The sequence below is a fragment of the Bicyclus anynana genome, chromosome 2, assembly GCF_947172395.1.
Source record: "Bicyclus anynana chromosome 2, ilBicAnyn1.1, whole genome shotgun sequence".
NCBI classification, from domain to species: Eukaryota; Metazoa; Arthropoda; class Insecta; order Lepidoptera; family Nymphalidae; genus Bicyclus; species Bicyclus anynana.
This window is the reverse complement of record NC_069084.1, coordinates 2,337,591-2,360,517: the sequence shown is the minus strand read 5'-3', so window position 1 is coordinate 2,360,517 and position 22,927 is coordinate 2,337,591. Positions and strand designations below refer to the sequence as shown.

Genomic DNA, 22,927 nt, shown 5'->3' with positions numbered 1-22,927 from the left:
TCACCATTGGTTTTAATATTTTTAAATCCACTTTAAAAAAACCTTCTGCTAAAACCTGTACCTCTTCCAAGTAATTCCCGCTTCCATCTTAAGATTGCATCATCTCTTAACATCAGGCGATATCGTCAAGGTCTCACTTGTCATCTCGTAAAAAAATATACTCTACTCGAGCAGGATAGGATTTGTTAATGCATTCAGAAAATAATGCCATCATCATCACTATTATATAATACGATGACCATCCATTATTGCGCTATATCCAGTATTGATGTCTTTACAACTCTTTCTCTCTCTCTTTCTATAAGTATATCTCTTTATATATGTATAAGTCAAAACTAAATTACTTGTGGGTGTCGTAAGTGAATAGAAATAATAACTACTAATACTGAAATTCAGTTAGGTGAATTGCAGTATTCACCAGTATTTCAGTATACTGGTGAATACTGCAATATACTGTAAAGTATTCACCAGTATACTGAAATTCACCTAACTGAACCAGTATTCACAGTAGTTGTTCAGTTAGTTGTTCAATTGCAGTTAGTTTTTCAATACTTAGGTACTTACTACGGTACGCAAAATGCATTCGAAATACTTTACGATAATAAAATTCAACCCAAAACCATTTCTGGACGGAAACTGAATAATAATTCGGAAAACTAAAACATTACGACTTCCGACCAAAACGCTAGCTAGTGTTAGTCATAGTCCAGCCACTACTTGTAAACATTAGGGTGCTCGCACATTGACCGATATCGCTATGACGTCACCAGAGCGACAGGTGTTAGAGTGACGTTTTAAATGTTAGAAAACTAAGCTTACTTGAAATAAATGAATTTAGTTTTTTTTTATTATGATTGTTGCAAAATGCTGACTATTTCTCATTATACTATATCAACAAAGAAATTAGAAATTAAGGTAGAAAACACATGTCATTTCATAACTTTATTTATTTTAAATTATGTATGGTTTGTTTACAAAATTTTATATAAAATATATTATCCATATCTGATTTTTCTAAGCATATTAATCAAATTTATTATCATTAATTTAAGAACAAGTTAATTATAATTATTTTTAGGTGTGAAATGACTAGTGAGTTATACCCTCATTTTCAATTTGTTTGTTGGTAAACAGTAATCATCGAGAAAGGCTGTAGTGTAGTTGCATTTATTGACGGGTGTATTTACGGTGGTGTTTCTGTTCAATTACTTCGAAATATACATATTTCTAATGTCGAAACTTAGACCAATAGTTGTTCAAGCGACAGGTAGGACTGCTTAGCCAATGTGCGGTCAGCGTTAACCGGAAGTTTAGTTACGTCGCTTACAGAAGGTTACAAGTCTGTGAACGAAAGCCGCTCGAGAACTATAACAACTTGACATTGAACTTTATTTTATTACTGCGCGATGGTAATTAATTCATTTGTTTTGCTCTTTAAAATAATTAGAGTACCTATTTACCTAATGAGTACCTATTAGTCTTAGCAAATAAATAAAAACGAATTAATGACAATTACAGCATTTGCATAATGAATGTGATCATATAACCATATAAATATGGTTATATGGCAAGATCATATCTATACAAATACGAGTATGTAATTTTAATTAACAGCTTTTCACTAAATGTAAATGTATGAAAGTAATACTTACTTACGGTACTTATTTAAACAAAAACTTTTTTTTCTAATTTTTGACTATCTCTGTTTGTTACGGTATTCTTTAAAACCGATGTCGGCAGGACTGTTACTGGCAAAAAACTGACAATAACTAAGATTTTTTTTTTTTTAAATCAGAGATCCCACAATTTTTTGTTATTCAACGCGGACCGTGTATACCCGTTTTCAAGAGCTAAATCTATACTAATATTATAAAGAGGAAAACTTTGTTTGTATGTTTGTTTGTTTGTTTGTTTGATTGTAATGAATAGGCTCAAAAATTCTACTGGACCGATTTTAAAAATTCTTTCACCATTCGAAAGCTACATTATCCACAAGTAACATAGGCTAAATTTTATTTTGAAAAAAAATTAGGGTTCCGTTAAATATTTAGGTTTTTCGGACACAAGGTGTAAAAAATCAACCATAGAAGTAGGGTAGGGGTAGGTAGGAGTAGGGTAGGGGTAGGGGTAGGCTAGGGGTAGGGTAGGGGTAGGGGTAGGATAGGGTAGTTGAAAGTTTACATCGAGTTTCACGCGGACGAAGTCGCGGGCGTCGGCTAGTAATGAATACAATTGATACCACCGCAAAATCTTAAAGTTTTGATAAAATTAAACTCGTCTACTTAATAAAAACAAGACCACCGTTCAAGTCGTTTTTGTATTATTTGTAACATAGTAGGTACCTATTATCAGGTAGTCGCTGCACCGTGATTCGTGACAGTTTTTACAATGCTCTCGACTCTGGTATGTCAGTAAGCGGTATTTTCCCGGACGGCGAGTATCTTTATTTGTATCTTGAAATTTTCCTCGTTAAATATATCTATGTTGCACAGCTTCTATTATATGTATCTACTGTCATTGGACACAACTAATTCATATATTCATATACTAGTAGATGCCGCGCGGTTTCACCCGCGTGGTTCCCGTTCCCGTAGGAATACAGGAATAAAATATAGCCTATAGCTAGCAAGTAGAATAATCATGATTTTTAAAATTTGAATAATAACTATACTACAGCCTTTCTTGATGAGTACTGTTTACCAACAAATAAATTAGAAATGAAGGTAGAAAATGCTTGTCATTTCATGAATTTTAAATTATGTATGGTTTGTTTATAAAATGTTATTTAAAATATATTGACCATATCCAATTGTACAAAGTATATTGATCAAATTTATTTTCATTAATTTATGAACAAGTTTATTAATATTATTATTAGGTGTAAAATGACTAGTGATCGTTTTTAATTTGTTTGTTGGTAATCAGTACTCTTGATGAGTACTGAGAGGCTGTAGTATAGGGGATGCCCGCGTTTTCGCCTGTACCCGTGAGAATACGGGAAAAGAAGCCACGTTATTAACACACAAATAACGTGGCTTTTAATAACTCTTTATAATATTTGTATAGATATATAGATTTTCTTTCATTTATATTATAATAATGACATTTGTATCTATAAATCGTTCGTTGCGCAAATCGATCGGCACTCTTTTTGCGTGACACCTACACATTTCTAGATTGTTTATGTTTTTTATCCAGAGTTAACCAGGAAACACCTATTGTGTACACTGAACATAATCTCACGCATAAAATGCACCTGATTATTGCTGCAATAATAAATGATCAGTTAATATTACATCTCAAGTTCAACAGACTAGTAACTAAATCGCCATTTGTATAGAGGTAGAATAGGAGGAAGAATGCCAACACAGAACATTAACTCCTCGGATAAAACAATACATTTCAGCCTTTCAGCTGTGGGCAGTAGGGTGCACTTTATACATGCAAAAATGCACTGCCTACCGAAGGACTCAATACAAACCTATGGTGGACCACAGAATACGTAGTTGGACAAGGAAATTTATACGTACAGTGCATACCCTAGTTGAAAACCTTATGCACGCCACTGGGTGTGGGTGTAAAGGTGTAACTCTTCTAGTACATTCGTGGAGCGAACAAGAAATATCTCTATAATTTTTGTATCAACGCTTTAGATCGTTGATCTTATACTTTCACAGAGGGGTAACGTCTAGCGAATCAGGTCCAGATTAATTGATCTGAGGGTTTCTTCAGTAAACCAGCTCGTTGCGGCCACTGGTCGTGGTCGTGGCCACCTAGTGTGTAAGGTTCCTTAGGTAACTTGAAAAAAGCTCAGTAGTTATACAGGTCCCGTAATTAATGGATAAAACGCAAATGGAAGATCCACCACCTAATTAGCTAAAACTGATTTGATTAGTTTTCAAGAAATCTCTTGGGTGACCAAGTTATATATTTAGTTTTTTTTTTATTTTGAATCAGTTTTTCAATGCGCAGCTGCTGTAATTAAGATAATTAAGATCTGATTTTTGTTAAACATTACAAACTAAATTGTCTATGTACTGTGCTACTGTTTTTAAAAATAATGTTTTATTTGTTTTCTAGAAGAAGCTTTGAGTGCAATAATTATTTTTTTATACGTCTACATTTTTTTAAAGGACAATTTTTTTTAATCGGGTCATTTTAATGAAAGAGATATAATTACTGCACTCAAAGCTTGTTTTGCTTGCGATGTATCCATCCATGGTCACAGAAACAGACACACAGATCATTCATAAAAACACAATATCAAAGACTTTGGTATCGTGTTTTATAAACGAACGCGTGGGAACTGTCGTTATCGCAGATGCGTCATAATTTATATGCAGAATAATCACGAACGCAAGTTGGGTTGAATTTAAATATAAATATGTACAAACAATGGTCTTGTGACCCAGTGACATAATACAAGTAAACCCTTACCTTACACATTTAAGCTTGTATTTCAGTCCACTTTTGTAGATACGAGTAGACAGAAATAATGACAATTAATGGAACTGTAAAATTAATAAACATTTCGCTTCCACGAAATTATTTGCTGTTTTAGCATTATTTGTACAATGTAAATTGTACAAATAATGCTAATGTTTTTTTTTACTCAATGAAACATTAAAGGCTGTTAAACGTGGTGAATTGTGAATCGTTTAAGAAAAATCTCATCGCAATGAAAGGAAGAGCAATATTTTCGATTCCGCCGCTATTGGTCGACAACATGTCTCTTCACAATATAAATCGTTTAGTTGACGTATGCTAGCCTAGGCCCACTGAACTTGATATTGTCGGATGCAATCTTTATGATCTCTACGAAATAAGGTTCGATGCGGATTAGTGGACGCACTTGTATGACTTTTTATATCTATAGAAACAATACTAAAATCCATTTGAAGCGATGAGTGCGATGCGGATCTGTGGACGCCTTTTGTAAATCGGACTTTACTACTTGAACAATATTATAAAACGTATTAAGTACTTTACTAGGCAAATGCCCACGCAGTAACATGCCAAAAACTGGTTTTAGTTCGAACCTTGAGGTTAATGGAACAACGAATTCTTTGAATTTTGTAACGTAAGGATATAATGATAGCCTTCGGTATTACACTTAAGGCGTACAGACAGATAAGTGTATCTACATAACACAAATCACGTATATTGTGGGACAAAGAGTGACTGTGATACTGATCAGTTTCCTCATCCGGGAAGCTTAACCATGAGCTTGTTCACACAACTTGTTTGATCCGCGTTTCATCCATTTTTCAACTCAAACAATTAAAACAATCACATTAGCTAAAATAAAATAATGATATATTTTTTCGCGCGAGAACATTGGTACCTACCGAATGGCTGTAATAAAATTACCACCATACTACAAAAACAAAGCTTATCTTTTACTCTTCCTAGCAAACTCTTAAAATCCCTTGAAACATTACATGTTGCAAAAATATCAACAATAACCCGCCAACCCGCATTGAGAAAGATGATGGTTCGAAGCTCTATACCACTCTCCTATAAGGTTTAACCAAAAAGGCATTTTAAATGGGCTAATAATGATATTATAATTATAATAAAATAAATTTTCATACTGTCTGGAAGGTACAGAAATATTTTACTGCTTCGATCAACTTGTATGATAAAGTAATCGTGGTAACGAAAATCGTGGCGCTCTACATTTCTCGCCCTATTTTACGTTATTAATTATTTCTTCAAGAAACGTTTCTTGACCCTTCGCGTCCTACATACAAGTCACGATATCGAACCCACAACCCTTATTATACGCCGTAATCGTATTATGTATTAACCGAACAAAACGAATAATGGCTGCGTCTACACCGAACGGGAATAGTCATTAAAGCATCATGAAAATGCGACCGAAACCTTACACTATGACTTCACGAAAATTACACAATTAATAGTAGGGGAGCCGAAGGGATTTTTGGGTTTACTCGAGCGCGGCAGATAATAAGGGAGCACACCTTGCACGTTGGTGAGTACCTCCACTAGATGTTTTGGAGCGACCAAAAAAAATGTTAGCATCATGGACTCCCCTACCATAAGAAAATCAATGACGAATCGGTTGTATATCTTTTTAGTTTTTAGTAACGGGAGAATGTATTAGTAAATAGATAATCTATTATGTATTATGTATTTAATTTCACCCCTATTTTCATTTCATGTTATATTCATGGGACATTTCATGTTATATTGACGGTGATTGGTACATTTGACTGTTGTTAAACTGTAAAATGTAAAGGTGTAAATAATTTTATAGGTTTATACAATATATCAGACGTCCCGCGGTTTCATCCGCGTACTTCCCGTTTCCATGGAAATATGGGGATGAAATATAGCCTAAGATATCGCTTTCTATTGGTAAAATATTTTTTTACTAACTCTTTAATCCAGCCCTTAAAGTAGTATCGCTGTAAAAATGGAGTAACTTCTCCCGTTTTCCCAACATTTCCCGTCACTGCTCTGCTCCTATTGATCGTAGCGTGATGAAAAGTATACAATAACCTGCACAGGAGTGTGAAGAATAAATTGTACCAAGTTTCGTTAAATCCGTCGAGTAGTTTTTATTTCTATAACAAACATACAGACAGACGAAAATTTTACTGATTGCATTTTTGGCATCAGTATCGATAACTAATCACCCCTGATAGTTATTTTGGAAATATATTTCATGTATTTCTGTACATTGACCTCTCTATAGATTTATTATTATCACCATTATCTTAAGTTTAATATTATTACCTGACGTTTCGAAAGAGCTTGTAAACTAAGCCTATTTGAAATAAATGAATTTTGACTTTGACTTTGACTTTATTATAAGTATACATATAGATAATCAGTTGAGTAATATTTGAGTTAAAAATTAAATCTATTTATTTAATAATATTACCTCTTTATAATATCAATATCAGTTTAGATTAGATCATTTACAAATAAACATGCTATCTGCACCGTCATTTCTCACAGTCAAGTGCTAATTCGTCACCAAATAAAAAGTAGCTCACTGAATCTGCAATAATCTACTAGTCCTATGCCTCCGATTTATAAAACTTGCATCCGTTGTTACAAAAATGGTATATTTTTGTATTACACAAATAATAATAATTATTATGGAACGTAACTATTAGAATCTGGACCAACAGCTGACATTGCCGCGAGGTCGGAGATATCTGGTCGACCTCCGTAAGTCATTGCAGCAAATCGGACATTGATTCAATTTAAAAAATTACGCGACGAGGGAAACAAGTTACTAAATCTATCCAAGTTTGTGGTGTTGTATGGTAATCTCCGGATCTACTCAACATTTGAAAATTCTTGTTTTTATGTTTTTTCTCTCATTTATTGATTTGTCATTTAAAAAAAAATACGATTCTATTAAGTAAAATAAAAATAAAATTATTATTTTGTATACTTACATAATACAAAACACTATTAAAAATTTATAAAATAAAATCAACCCTCCCGTTGTGGGACATTTGATTGCCCAAGCAACCGGTGGTCAGAGCTTCAGAGTGAGGAACCTCACAATACGTGCTGTCTTAAGCCTTCTGTATCCGACCCTAGTACCAGCAGTTTAGCGAAAGCTTCTTATGCCTAGTTCGGACTATTTTACTATTTTAGTTGAGTACGAACAATTTACCGCCCAAAAATCGTTCGTACTCGACTAAAATACTAAAGTAGTCCAAACCTGGCCTTAAGAAGCTTTTCGCTATCGAACCAGCAATAATTAACTCAACAATTTATTAATTATTATCAGGCGTAAAATGATTTATAACTTAATTTTTAATTTGTTTGTTGATACACATTTCAGATCGAGTTTGGCCTTAGTCCAGTGCATTCTGATATTTGCTGTGATTGATGTAATTTGTTTGCACTATGATCGGAATAGAAGTGGTCATTGTCTCACTCTCAGTCGGCCGAGTGATAAGTGCTGAGCGAAGGCTGAACAAAAACCTGCGTTACAAGGTTCTGCTCCTGAGAGGTGTGACCAATTTGTTTACAATAACTTATTTTAACGTTCTTTATTCGCCCTTACATTTAATAGATGACGTGCCTAGCTATATTTAACTCTAATCATGTTTCTAAGCTAAATCCTACTAATAATATAAACGAAAGTTTGTATGGATGTTTGTTACTCTTCAACGCCGCAACTACTGAACCGATTTGACTGAAATTTGTAACGAAGATAGATAAATACCCTGGATTAACACATAGTCTGCTTTTCATTCCGGAAAAATCAATGGTTCCCACGGGATTTGTAAAAAACTGAACTCCTCACAAGTCGCGGACGTCTGTTAATAATAATAATAATTACTAAGGCAATAAATGCATAATAGGCTACTTGACACTTTTTAAAGGGTCTTAAATTGTTAGTTAGCGTTCTACTAGATTAAAAAAATATATATATTTTTTTTTTTTTTTTGACAATACGAGCCAAAATACTGTCAGTCATGATGGTCTGTAGTTTAACTGTTTCATGACTGTCACGTTCAGACTACTTTAGTATTTTAGTTGAGTACGAACAATTTTTGGGCGGTAAATGCAAAAATTGTTCGTACTCAACTAAAATACTATACTGTTGTATAAGTAGGTACTAGGCATAAGAGACATGACATCGTGACATCACAAAATAGACGACAAAATGTTTTTTTTTAAATTAACTTTTATAAAAAATCCTTAACTTATTTTAATTAATATCGATATATTACGGCACCTTAATCCATGTACCTACTATACGAAATTAATAGTTATTGTATTTATTAAATTTGATATAAGTCAACTACCCTATTACTCATATGTACACCAGCATATTTTGGCTCGTGTTTCGACAATTGGTAATTAACTGCAACTTCCATGAGGTGTGACAAGTGACAATGACAAAGCGCCTAAAGCTTTAACAGACCATCACTTTGACGGGTTAATCGAAGGATTGTACCTACTGTTAAATCAAAGCTATTCCAATTAACGTATTTAGTACAAACTCAACAGTGTGATTTTTTGTAACTAGCGGACGCCCGCGGCTTTGATCGCGTGGAAGTTTTAGCTGCGCAGTATAGTATCTCGCAGAACTAACGGTGGAGTTAACCCTAAAAGATATACATTACGCAGACTTCTTTTTAGTTGAGTTCCTTAAAGATAAAAGCGCTCGGAGGCCTTTGGATCAGCTTCCACCTTCACACAAAACGTAAAACGTAAAGCTATAAGAAATTGTAATGTTGTCATCAATTGTAAATTATAATACTGTATGATTTTTTTAAAAGAGCAACTGTTGAATTTCTTGCCGGTATCTTCTCAGCAGAACCTGCCTTCCGAACTGATGGCTTGTAAACTGAGCCTACTTGAAATAAATGATTTTTGATTTTGATTATGAACTAAACGGGAACAGCTCTGTCATGCAAAATTACAAACAGACACTACAATTTTATATTTTATTATTTATTTGTACCAAGATTTTTTCTGAAAGGAGACTCGAGCTCAGCAGTGAGCCGAATGTGGGTTGATGACGTATTTATTTGTATGTAGCTATGTAAGTATGTATGTTAATAAGCAGTAGGTAATTGATTGACGTCAAAGAAAATACTTACACGATACTTTAGGGATTAGCAAACACATGATTTATGAAATGTTAAAGTTCGTAACAAAGTTGTATTGTCTAAGTTAATTACAATAATTACCTACCCTTACATACTTCTAAGTTAATTTACATAAATACTTACAAGTTAAGTCATAAGCTGGTTATCAGACATGGCTTAAGTATTACTTAGAGACGATCTTCCAAAGGCTCAGACTGACCTACTTAATGGCTTAAGATGATACACGTGCAACCTGCAGTCTGCACTCTGTCTAGATGTGAGTCTAGACTAGACTCTAGATATATTAACAAATATCCGACGCCCGCAACTTTGTCCACGTGGCAATGTAAACTATCAACCCTTTTTTCACAACTTTAGGGGTTGAATCACATTATATTTCGTATTTTTTTATGATTTATGAACAAATTTTCAAAACTGTAACTCTTAAAATGTAGGACTTTCTATACAAACTTTCAACCCTCTTCTTATTTTAATTTCGCAATAAAAAGTATCCTTTAACCTTCTCCCTATTAAGGTCTCAAACTGTGCCAAGTTTTTTTTGAATTCATTTAGTAGTTTTAGCGTGATGTACGGTTAACAAAAAATAAGGACAGACAAAAAATCAAAAAAAAAATATTTTTGGCTTCAATATCGATTGTATAATGCCCTCCAACAAAAATTTTCCGAATACCCTTCCATGTACAGAATTTGATCTGTTAAAGTTTTATTATAAGTATAGATATAATATAGTTATAGATTATTATAAGTATAAATTCGACAACGCGTAGTTCCCGTTTCCGTCAGAATGCGGGGATAAAATAAAGATATGACACACACAATTAATGTGGATTTTCATCAAAATCGGTTCAGTAGATCAAAAGCATATCTTTCAATTTTAAAAGACCAACTGCTGAATTTCTGGCCAACTCTTGGTTTAACCTATGCGTTCCGAACCGGTGGTAGAGTCCCTACTTATCGACTGACTTGTCGTTTCAAAAGTGCGTGTATAGATCCAACTTGAATTTGATTTTATTACATACCATTGTTATACCATGGCGGCTATAAAGGCATGCACGCAACACCCACGTACAAGTGAACGCGGAAGTGAGGTCACGGTAAAAGTGAAGGGGTCCTCGGTATGGTTGTGGAGCAACCTTGGGGGCTTGGAGGATATACATAAATAACTCCACTATTTATTGGCCACTAGTGAGCTGTGACGGACGTAATTTTCGATTAATTCATAGTTTTTTTTTTTTTTTTAAGAATATTTGCCATATCTATTAAATATGACCAATATTCCCATTCCTCTCCAACTAGTCGGGAAAGACTGTATTAGGAGTAGGTACGACGACAATAGACCAACGGGGCAAGACTGTGTTAGGAGTAGGTACGATAATAGACCAACGGGGCGAGGATCGAACCACTACCCCTCGGTGATAAGTCCGACCGCTCTTACCGTTGAGCTATTGATGCTCTATAAAATTGCACAATCATCATTATAAAGCAAAGTATTGACGGAAAACTGGGGATGAATAATCTGTTTAAAAAAGCATTTTATATGCAATTAAGTGTTTATTTTTCTTCGTTTAAAATCAAACCTATGAGAATTTACTTATTAGGTAACTATCTATTTCTTCTAGTTATTGTCTGAATCTGATTTTCCACACTATAATACACTTTGCTTCTAACGCTAGATAATACACTTATATGCTTATATGCTTGTACGACATAACGAATTTCACCGGCAAAAACTGGCTGGCAAAAATATACTTAAATAATAATATTATTATATTATATACTGGTTAAAACTACCTCTTACTGTACCTATACTTAACCCAATTCCATCATATCAAAACAGATCACAAGGATCTCAATAATTTTGTGTTCATGTTTTGATGAATAAATAGCAAATATGAGTAAATTTGAGTGAACATACTCGTACCTTCTCGTCATCATAACTCTTGCTTAGCTCTTGTTGCCTTGCAATTTTTTAATTTATTTATTATTTCCTTTGTTACAGATAATCAGAAACAATGCTACCACGAAAAAGGAGCACGCGGCTGATGCTGCTCACAGTGCTGTCTCTCGTCAAATACACGCAACAATATGGATCGGGAGCGCCGCCTATGGTAGGTAACCTTGATCTGATCATACTCATTATTTTTTTTTTTTGGGGCTACGGTGATTATCATTATCACCGTAACCCCACTACTCGTCAACCATGTATTGGCATAGCCATGTGTTAGGGTGGTAAAAGAGATTTACAGGATATGATTTTAGCATTTGTCAAATACCTGGGTAGGTATTTAAAGCATGCTCGACCAGGTCTCCAACTATTTGCTTAGACGAATGTCTCAACTGCTGTGTTCATTGTCCGGTACTACCTGCTGTCCGGTGATAGGGGTATAGCGAGGAAAGCCACCAAACCCGCTTTTAGTGGCTGTAACGGCCTCTTTTCTGTAGTTTACATTTCATATAGACTCGCCGCACATGTGACGTCGATGGCCGCCACACGCCCCAAAATGCCGCTTCTAGCTTCAAGTGGCGGCGTTTGTGATTGTGGCGTGGTTTCCGTGTGCGGTGACACTTACTGTAAAGCTGCATTTTCATTAGGGGACATGTCGACGAAACGACGAAATTCGCATGTCCCGCGCGATGTCGCCTGACGTCCCAAGCGACGCGAGGTTTACAGGTTGCGCAACATGGCGCTAGTCGCGATGTTCGACCGAATCATATGTCGCGGGACATTGTCCAACAACCTTTGCAGAGACATGAAAGCTGAGCGATGAGTATCTGCGACATGTCGCCTAGTGAATGTGCTCCTTTATACTGTACTAGCGGACGCCCGCGACTTCATCCGCCCTTAAGCCTAGTTTGGACTATTGTAGTATTTTAGTCGAGTACGAACAATTTTTGGATTTACCGCCTGAAAATTGTTCGTACTCGACTAAAATACCAACTAAAGTAACTAGGCATTAGACCTTAATCCGGCCCTCTCGCAAAATCCGTTCTTAGTGGACCTCTGCCTATAAATTACCTTTCTGCCAAATTTCAACTTTGTATGTCTAGAGGTGATTTTGGCTGGTGGGAGGCTTCGGCCGAGGCTAGTTACTCTACCGGCAAAGATTTGCCGCCAAGCGACTTAGCGTTCCGGTAGAAATCGAAAGGGGTGTGGATCTTCATCCTCCTCCTAACAAGTTAGCCCGCTTCCACCTTAGATTGCATCATCACTTACCATCAGGTGAGATTGTAGTCAAGTTTCGTGATTTCCACAGGCCTGCCTCGACCAACTGCCCCGACACAACGGCATCCAAGCGCAGACGTCGGTGCCGCCGTACGCCATCATGACGTCGGCCTCGCAAGTGCGCCAGGGAGACACGCTCAACGTCACCATCGGCAGCCCCTTCGGAGCACCCACGCCTATAGGGGGCTTCTTGTTACAAGCTAGAGAAGTACAGGTAAGGTTTTGACGGCCTCCGTGGCTCCGACGGAGGTCCTGGGTTCGATCCCCGGCTGGGCAGATTGAGATTTTCTTAATTTGTCCAGGTCTGGCTGGTGGGAGGCTTCGGCCGTGGCTAGTTACCACCCTACCAGCAAGGACGTACCGCCAAGCGATTTAGCGTTCTGGTACGATGCCGTGTAGAAACCGAAAGGGGTGTGGATTTTCATCCTTCTCCTAACAAGTTAGCCCGCTTCTATCTTAGACTGCATCATCACTTACCATCAGGTGAGATTGTAGTCAAGGGCTAAGTTGTAAAGAATAATAAAAAAAAGGTAAATATGAGTCTCTCATCATCGTCATTAACAACCCATATTCGGCTCATTGTTGAACACGAGCCTTCTTTTAGGATGACTGGGGTTAAGCTAATAGTCTACCATGCTGGCCCAATGCAGATTGGCAGACTTCACACACGCAGAGAATAATTATGAAAATTCTTTGGTATGCAGGTTTCCTCACGATGTTTTCCCTTCACCGTTTGAGATGCGTGATATTTAATTTCTTAAAAAGAAAAGTTAGAGGTGCATGCCCCGGACCGGATTCGAACCCACACCCTCCGGAATCGGAGACAGAGGTCATATCCACTCACTAAACCTGTGCCTGCACCAATGTGGCACGTCGATTCTCGTTCTACAAACGCTAACGCTTCGGAAACTAACAAAATGTATGAGAATGACAGATCCGATCGAGAAATTCCTCACATAACCTGTATATCGATCCTATATATATATATATATATATATATTTTATTTTCGAAGCGTTTGTGTTTGTAGAAAGAGAATCGATGTGTCGCATAGCTATAGCTACCTACATCCAAAGCTAAAAGAGCTTCTCGGAATAGATAAACCTAACTCACCTCCACCCACTCCTTTATCCCATCTCGCATTTTTCATTTAGTTGTACAGGAAAACGATACTCATGTCAAATACAACGAAATTTTACCGTTCATATACCTATGTAAAATTATATTTAAATAAGCAACGAAGCCAACATAATTTAATTTAAACAATCCGGAATATTTTAATTGTAAAACTTACGTCATTCGCAAAAAATATAATGAGCCATATTTACCTACACTAATGGCCGAAAAACCAGCTTCGTATATTTAGAATGGGAAATCTGTATTTGTCAACGCTACAAACGAAAGTAATAAATGTTTTACCACACTGAATGATTCAAAAGGCTAACGCAGTTGTTTTCTGACGTAATTTATACAAAACTGTATCCGATAAGACAAATTTGTATTCCAGTATGATAATTTGAAGAATCGTAGGTAAATGAACATTTATAACTAACGAAGGCTCATTTCGTTGAACAACGTTCCTAAAACTTAGACCCACCACGCTTTCCCATTGCTGGTTAGTCTTTAACAATCATTGTCAAAATGTTAATAATAACGACCGTGATCAATGGTTTCACTTGTTCTGCACCAACTTACGAACTCTAAGGTGCAAGTATCAAGAATGACCTGATGATCCGAAGTTACAAAGGACAACCGCTAGGTCAACGAAGCAGTTTGTTTCATGTGTTTTTAAGTCGGTAAAAATAATAATCATCACAGCTGTACATAGACTGATAATGTTACCAATAAACCCTGAGTGGCAGAGAATGATCTTGAGTGGAGTCACGCACTTGTGAACGATGTGTGTAGGGTTAAAGGCGCCGTTGACAGATATCTAACACTGCCCTTTTCCACTCAAGTCACACTCCCCGCCTATCCCATAACAATCCAGGACTATTATCCAACAAAGGTGTAGACGGATCGAACGCCACGACAAGAATGAGCTACCGACCGGGTCTTCCTCGGTAACCCGAGGGTCACGGGGTAGAATGAGCTAGACCGCCCGAGCGGTCTCTTATATCACCAGCACTCGGTCTCCCACTACTTCTCACCTACGTACCTTCGTACTATCTCGACACATGACGACACGAGCTGACCGATCAAATAACTTACTCGCACCGACAAATATATAAATAAAATTTTAAATTACCAGTGTAATTCTCTTTCTAGGACACGAATAAGATAGTGGGCCGCTTCACGCGAATCCCCGGGCCCGCACAGATCACCAGCTGTCGCGGACAGAACGACACCGTGACCCACACCTCGCCTGATGAGAAGCCGCCGCTCAGCTTCGTGTGGCAGGCGCCTAACGACTTCCTGGGAGGAGTTGAGTTTAGGTGAGAAGATCTGTCATCATCATCATCATCATTATCATTATCAAGCTTCGAACATTAATAACAGGACCTGCCTTGCTAACCGTTACCCCTCTGGCAAAGAACAAAAATCAATGAACGCGTTTATAAAAACTCTTGCTATAGAATCGATGTTTCATTTTCGTCGTGTAAAGAGCTGCCTAAAAATGCCGGTTTGTGTTGTTAAATGGCATAAAAACGGCCATAAACTTCTAGTATAGTAAAAGATGGAGTAACGTTTCGCTTGTAAGTATTTCTACCTTAATTTTATCAAAGTAATAAAAACAATTTCTAAAAAGAATTGATTTTTTTGACGGTACAGCAAAAAAATCGATTAAGTAATCGAATATTCTATGTGTATATTCTGTGGATAGTCAAAGCGATGCTTTTGTTAGGCTGTGTAAAAATTACGCGTGTGTGAATTGCGATTGTGTGTATTGTATGGACACAGAATACATTTATTGGTGTTAAATATTTTCGATGTGTGAGTTTACCTCGTCCCCCTCAAAAAACGGCAGACTTTTTTGTTGGTGAATTTGGGTGCGAAACAAGTCCATAGTCTAAACAGTTAAAGTTATCAAGAGTCCCAATGTACTAAAATGGCGATAAAACTAGCAATGAAAATTCATGTTAGTAATAAAAACAATACAAGATACCTACACAATAGTTATGATACACTTTTGAATGAAATATGCTCATGTTTTTGTGTTAGATATCATTGTTCAAACATTCTTTTGTTTTTGTCTTGTTCTTGGGAACCGCTATACAATTAGTGTTTGCAAAATCTTAAGCTGTTTCCGCGGAACTGGATACGTTTCTTGTTATTAAAATAATCATTTTGAGTCAGGCTTATACTCGTACTAGCTGACGCCGCGCGGTTCCACCCGCGTGGCTCCGGTTCCCGTAGGAATACGGGGATAATATATAGCCTATAACCTTCCTCGATAAATAGGCTATCTAACACTGAAAGAATTTTTCAAATCGAACCAGTAGTTCCTGAGATTAGCGCGTTCAATCAAAAAACAAACTCTTCAGCTTTATAATATTAGTAGGTATAGTATAGATAATTACATGCATCAATAGAAAGATGCTTAAGAAACATCAACTTAAAAAAAAAGTGTGCTAAAGCACACGCACACGATGCTAAAGCACATATAAACTTTTTTTTTAATAGAACATCCACTAAAAGTGGTTTTTGTACTACATCTAAAGTAGGTACTTTTATCCCGTAAAAGTCCACTGTTCCTGGGAGATTTGTGAAAAACTAGATTATTCGCGGATGAAGTTACGAATACGAGTATCCGCTAGTTATTTTACAATTGTGTAACCAGCAGTATAGTATAAGTACCAGCGGCGAAGAGTTCATGCAAACCGATTCCCGTCGGGTTACCTTTAAAAATCCGTGCATATTCATTGTTGTATTGTATCTAGATATATGAGAAACCGGAGTTTGTATCACACTGTATGAATTTCCTTGTTTTTGAGACGGTTCACCTTCATCTAAATTCCATTCTTCGCCACTGATAAGTACTGCCATAAAATACCTACATACGAGTACATTTGTGAATCATTATTAATTGGTATTATAGAAATTCAGTAATTGAATGATTCAATCTGTTATGACTCGGATTTATTTCCTCTCTGCATATATATGTTGCTTTAGCCTTGTTTAGATAGCGAGTTTGTCACCATGGACTTGAAACTTGTGGAAAACAAAAGGAATTTGTGGAGCTTGATTCGCATTATCATATCCTGCAAAGGATTTTCTGGATATGATAGATAATATTTTATATTTTTAAATATACAAATAATACTGCTATTCCTATTATCTATACTAATATTATAAAGAGAGATTTGATTGTGTTTGTTTGCATTGATTAGGCTCTGAAACTACTGAACCAATTTGAAAAATTCTTTAACTATTGGGAAGCTACACTATCCCCGAGTGCTATAGACTATATTTTATTATTCCTAGGGGAATGAGAACGCCAGTGAAACTAAGAAAATATAATTTATTAATATACGTAGATAGAAAGGAACGTGTTTTGTTATTTGGTGACATTTTTAGCGCGTTTAATAATAATGAAATGCAATTCCGTATTTCAACAAAGAGGCCCTAGATTCGATTTCTAGCACGAGTCAATGTAGAACTTTCTGCAATCATTTAATTCTGGTCTGACGGTGTGCTTCGGTCGTGGCTAGTCACCAACTTACCATTAAAGACATCGCTGAACGTTTTAGCGTTCCGGTATAAGGTCGCGTTGATAGACACCGTTTGAGGTATACTACAATAACACGTATCTAAAGTAAACCCACTACTATCTTCGATTGCATCGTCATTTAACATCAGGAAAGATCGCAGTGTAATTTCATCATTATCAACCCATATTCGGCTTACTGCTGAGCTCGAGTCTCCTCTCAGAATGAGAGGGGTTTGGCCAATAGTCCACCACGCTGGCCCAATGCGGTTGATCAGACTTCACACACGCAGAGAATTAAGAAAATTCTCTGGTATACAGGTTTCATCACGATGTTTTCCTTTCACCATTTGAGACGAGTGATATTTAATTTCTTAAATTGCACACATCTGAAAAGTTGGAGGTGTATGCCCCGGACCGGATTCGAACCCACACCCTCCGGAATCGAAGGCAGTGGTCATATCCACTGGGCTATCACGGAATTTGTGAGTGTAACTTATCAAATGAAAAATTTAAAAACAAGTTACGAGATTTGGAATTGTGTTTCCAGAGCCACAGTGGCTCAAGGCTACGACACCTTCTGGAAGAACGTGGAGTCGCCGCTGGTGGAGGTGGTGTCCAAGAGCACAGAGATCGTCACCACCGAACCGCCCTTCACCACCAGGAGGCCTGCGCACGGCCCGCCTGTCATTATGGAGAACAAGGTTGGTTGTAACAATGCAACTGCAATCCTAACTACGATATTTGGTGGATATTATTTAATCTGATGGTGCTTCCCCGAAAAAAACATGAAAAACTGAAGAAATGACAAAATTAAAAAAAGCAGTATCTTATGATGAAAGAGTTAGGGTAGAGAAAATCAAAAACTAAAGAGATTTTTCGGGAGTCGCCTCTTGTCTATTGATCCACAGTTATCCAAACATCCACAGATCCACATCTGGGTCTAATCTCCTATTCCACTGAATATCAATTTTTAAAGTAAGATCAAGGTCACTTTGTATTGGATACCTACGTATATTTACCTGCATATATTTTCTAACAAGTTAAATTTCTCTTTTAAATAAATATTGTATGAAACTTGGAAACTTGTAACTAATATCCAAATTATACTCAAAGCTAATCTAGTAAAACCGTGAATTTTTAGTCCCTAGTTGCCATAATTTGTATAATAGTTGTCTATAATTTACTCCTGTGTGTGTTAACGGTCTAAGAAATCCTTTAAACTACAGCAACTATATTTTACTTGAAACAGCATCATTTGCCACGTCAAATTGTCTGTGTGACTTAAGAACTTGTAACTTATATTGATTTCAGCCAACAACAACACCGGCTCCATTTGATTTAATCTACCAAGGTTGTGCAGACACCAAGCTCTGTTTCGGCGTACCCCAAAACTGCATTCAAAGCGGGAACTGCAAAGCTATAGTTGCTATATTCGTCACAGGCGACGTGTACACATTTGAAATACAAGGAACTGACAACCCAAAATACGTGGCAGCTGCCCTCAGTATGGACAGCAAGATGGGAGACGACAGTGCTATGGAGTGTGTGAGAAATGACAACGGCAGAGTCAACCTCTTCACCTCGTGGACATATCCTAAAGTGGAACCTTACGTCAGGAGGTCCGATTCCCCACAAAACATTGTCCAGTTGCTAGAATCTTCCACCATTGACGGCAAGTTGTACTGCAAATTCAAGAGAGATACAGTTTCAACTGTTATGGGACAGACGTTCGATTTAGCAAGTAATCGGTATAATTTGATGGTCGTTTCCGGCAACTCTATGAAAGGTGAGTTGTCTATTGTGTTTTTGCTATCATCATTATCAGCCAATGTCTACTGCTGGACACAGAATTCCTTTAAAAACTCAACAACATATCAGTTGTTGAGTTTTTAGTACGTAAGTACGATGGTAAAAATGTCTTTCGAAAACATTTCCTAAAAAAGTCTGCCATTTTTAAAAACAAAGTTTTATTAAGTATTTGTTAGTAAAATGAACCAAAACGTTAAAAACAGATTACAATCTAGTATGAAAGTACTCGTTCAGACGAATCAAACGAGTCCAAACTAGATGTTGTTGCGTTTTTTAATTACGGAGTTCATATAGCCACCTTCCAGCTCCATCATCAGACCCTGATTACCGTATAGTAGCTAAGTACTCGTCAAGACAAATCAAATGACCCCAAACTTGATGGGGTTGCGTTGTTTAATCACGGAGTTCCTATGACCAGCTTCTAATTCTCTCATCAGATCAAAATCATCAAAATTTCAGCTCAGTCGGCAACCGTGAAGTAGATCAAATTTAATTTGCAAGATTTGATTACAGATCGACAGACTATGGGACAGGTGAAACTAGATAAAAGCTTGTAAAAATCGTCTCATCTTTATTTATGTTGTCACATGTCTACTGGATACGTATATCTTAATATTGTAATGTGCAGCAAAACTTTGTTTTATTTCAATCAATCTTTGTTTGAACAGGAAAAAATATATTAAACACAAATATTTTCGTAATTTCCAGAGGCCGACAGGGTAGGTTTCCACGGGCTGGCGTACGAGGCGACCGGGCAGGCGCTGTCCCTGGCGTCAGTGGGCGCCGCCGCCGGGGGCTCCAAGCTGCTGCTGAAGCTGCACGGGAGCTTCATGATCATCGCCTGGCTGGGCGCTGCCTCGCTCGGCATTGTGCTGGCTAGGTCAGTCTCGGATTACTTATAAGCTATTTAAGCAATTGCTTAGTTAGGGCATCCTGTCTAGGGACGACCGAGAAAAAAAAAACATCGCATGAGTGTTAAGGCAATTTCAAAATCAGACTGTTTTAAATTGACTGAAACATATTCTACATAAGGTACGTATACTATACCACATTTTTTATTAATACTTTGTAGTTTACTTACGGATAGGGGGGCCCACAGGGTAAGATTGCTTAGGGCATCAGGTTACCTTAAACTGGCACTGCCAATTATTGGGTACATTAGGCTTAAATTATTCTCTCTCTGCTAATAAATTGATATTGAAATTCTTTAATTGTTATAATGTGTACCTATTGGTGCACATATATAACTCAGTAGTATGCATTTTCCTCAAAATGTTTCTTTTCATATTGCAGATATTTCAAAAAGACCTGGGTTGGAAAGACGCTTGGAGGAGTTGACATTTGGTTCGCAGTAAGTATTTTTTAATAAAACTTCACGTATTTCACTTATGTACCTAACTAATACCTATGCTATCCTGTATTGTTGTCCTTCAAAATCAAAATTTAACGTTTCAATGATACAACTAAAATTGCCAAGACCTTTTATGGCTTATTCAGTTTAAGGACTGTTGTTAAATCAAACTTCTATAGGCACAATAGACTTGTAACTTGGGAGCAAGTTGGTGAACGTATTACGAAAAATGTAATCAATGAGGCTTGATGCGTGCTGCCATCTACAGGCATAGCGAAACATTGTTTGTTATTTTAAACTACCACTAGCGATCGTGAAGAACTTCAAAACAATCTCTTTTTGTGTACATTGCGATGCAATGCATTGTGCCTGAGGCTCATAGATGGCGTTTTGTTTATTATTTTCGAAAGAAGTTTTACTGCAGTCGTGTAAAAGTTCAGTATCACAGAATCAGGGTTTGTTATTATAAACTACCAATAGATGGCGTTCTTAGATAACTTTGAAACAATCCCATTTTGTGTACACTTCAAGATTGCGATGCAGTTGTGTCTGAGGCTCATAGATGGCGCTATGTTTATTCTTTTTGTAAGAAGTTTTACTGCAGTCGTGTGGTCTATAAAGCGAGTTTTTGTTTCAGTATCACAGAATCCTGATGGTGCTCACATGGGTGCTGACCATTGTCGGCTTCATACTGATCCTCGTGGAGGTGGGCGGCTGGCAGACCACGGGCGACAACCCGCACGCTATCACTGGCATAGTCACTGTGGTGCTGTGCTTCATACAGCCTATTGGTAGGTGGACTATACAGACCTTAAGACCGGCCGCTCGGAATTTTTTTTTATTCTTTAAAAAATATATAGCCACTAGTTATAATATACGTAACCCGTACTTAATTATAATAGTAAGTACTACATAATAGTAGTACCTACTATTATACTATACGTAAGTTGTGTTATGAGTGATTAAAACACATAGACATACTAACTATGTAATTTTAGTATCTTTAAAATAGTTTTTAATTTCTTCTCGTTTTTTTATTGTTGATTTTATTGCAGCTATAAACATGTATTTGTTCTTATTTCAGGAGCATTCTTCAGGCCGCACCCGGGCACCAAGAACCGGCCGATATTCAACTGGCTGCACTGGCTCGTCGGAAACTCCGCGCATACTCTTGCGGGTGAGTTCTCTCACCATTACCACACTCCTTTCAATTAATAGCTCTACTAAAGTGAGATTAATAGGCTAGTTGACACTTTTGTGGAAATGGTCTTATATGGTTCATTATCGTTCTGCTAGATTGAAAAAAAAAATTAAGGACAACTTAATTAACAAATCACACTGTAACCAAAATAGGACTCTTGAATGGCAGAGAATGACCTTGAGTGGAATCACGAACTTGTGATCGTTGTATTTAGGGTTAAGGACGTCCTTGACAACTAACTAAGACTCCCCTTTTCTACTTAAGTCACTCTCCCCGCCTATCCCAAGTAGAAAAGAATTACACAATAAGAAATGTGGACGGCTCGAACGCCACGAGCACACTGAAGACCGTACGAGCGCCTTATATCGCAAGTCGTTCCCGCCAACCGATCGCTACCCCTCTCTAACTCCTCACACGTCTCAGACTACTATTTCCTACACACGGTTATTTTGAAATCAATGACGTTGACTATGTATCATGGTCATCCTTAGTGGCCACCATCTTCCTGGCCGTGTACCTGCAGAAGGCAGAGCTGCCGCCGTGGACGGTGTTCGTGCTCACCGCGTACGTGGTGTTCCACGTGCTCGCTCACGTCGTGCTGTCGGTGAGTACCTAGCGCCGGCGACTGGCGCGCACAAGGTTTACAACGGCGGTAGGCATTGTACATACAATGTACAAAGTTGAAAATAATCTAGTAAATTTATGATGTGCGCCCCACTGCGTTGTACACAATGGTGTTAAATATTGTACACACATTACACAGATTACATAATGTAGTCTGTGTAACTAACAGATCAACTATGATTTTTAAAACAGTACCTTATAGATAAGAAGTTCACCAGGTCAACTACAACGGTTTAGAAGTTCCAACTGAAGGTCTAGGTCCCATGTTGAGCAAAGGATCCATATCCACATACGAAAGATTTGTAGGCCTAAGATATATTGTATGATAACAACTTAATATCTCGAAACAAAAGAAATGTCTACCAATATCGGCTAAATCGAAAATACCTCACCTTCTTGCCCCGTCAAACACTCAAAGATAATACTTAAACATTCCCATATTAAATTTACATTAGA

General features: G+C 37.1%; 1 protein-coding gene across 2 annotated transcripts in view; it reads left to right on the top strand.

The window, feature by feature from the left end:
• The window catches only part of LOC112043756 (putative ferric-chelate reductase 1 homolog), a 36,442-nt gene that overhangs the window by 8,276 nt on the left and 5,239 nt on the right, over nucleotides 1–22,927 (top strand). For both annotated transcript variants that reach the window (XM_024079317.2, XM_024079316.2), the window contains exons 2-11: nucleotides 11,614–11,722; nucleotides 12,869–13,051; nucleotides 15,104–15,270; nucleotides 18,034–18,187; nucleotides 18,798–19,272; nucleotides 20,004–20,175; nucleotides 20,589–20,646; nucleotides 21,284–21,437; nucleotides 21,731–21,823; nucleotides 22,339–22,451. In XM_024079317.2, the coding sequence (XP_023935085.2) occupies nucleotides 11,627–11,722; nucleotides 12,869–13,051; nucleotides 15,104–15,270; nucleotides 18,034–18,187; nucleotides 18,798–19,272; nucleotides 20,004–20,175; nucleotides 20,589–20,646; nucleotides 21,284–21,437; nucleotides 21,731–21,823; nucleotides 22,339–22,451 (1,665 nt within the window). In that variant the 5' untranslated portion in view covers nucleotides 11,614–11,626. The remainder of the gene's footprint in view (nucleotides 1–11,613; nucleotides 11,723–12,868; nucleotides 13,052–15,103; nucleotides 15,271–18,033; nucleotides 18,188–18,797; nucleotides 19,273–20,003; nucleotides 20,176–20,588; nucleotides 20,647–21,283; nucleotides 21,438–21,730; nucleotides 21,824–22,338; nucleotides 22,452–22,927) is intronic.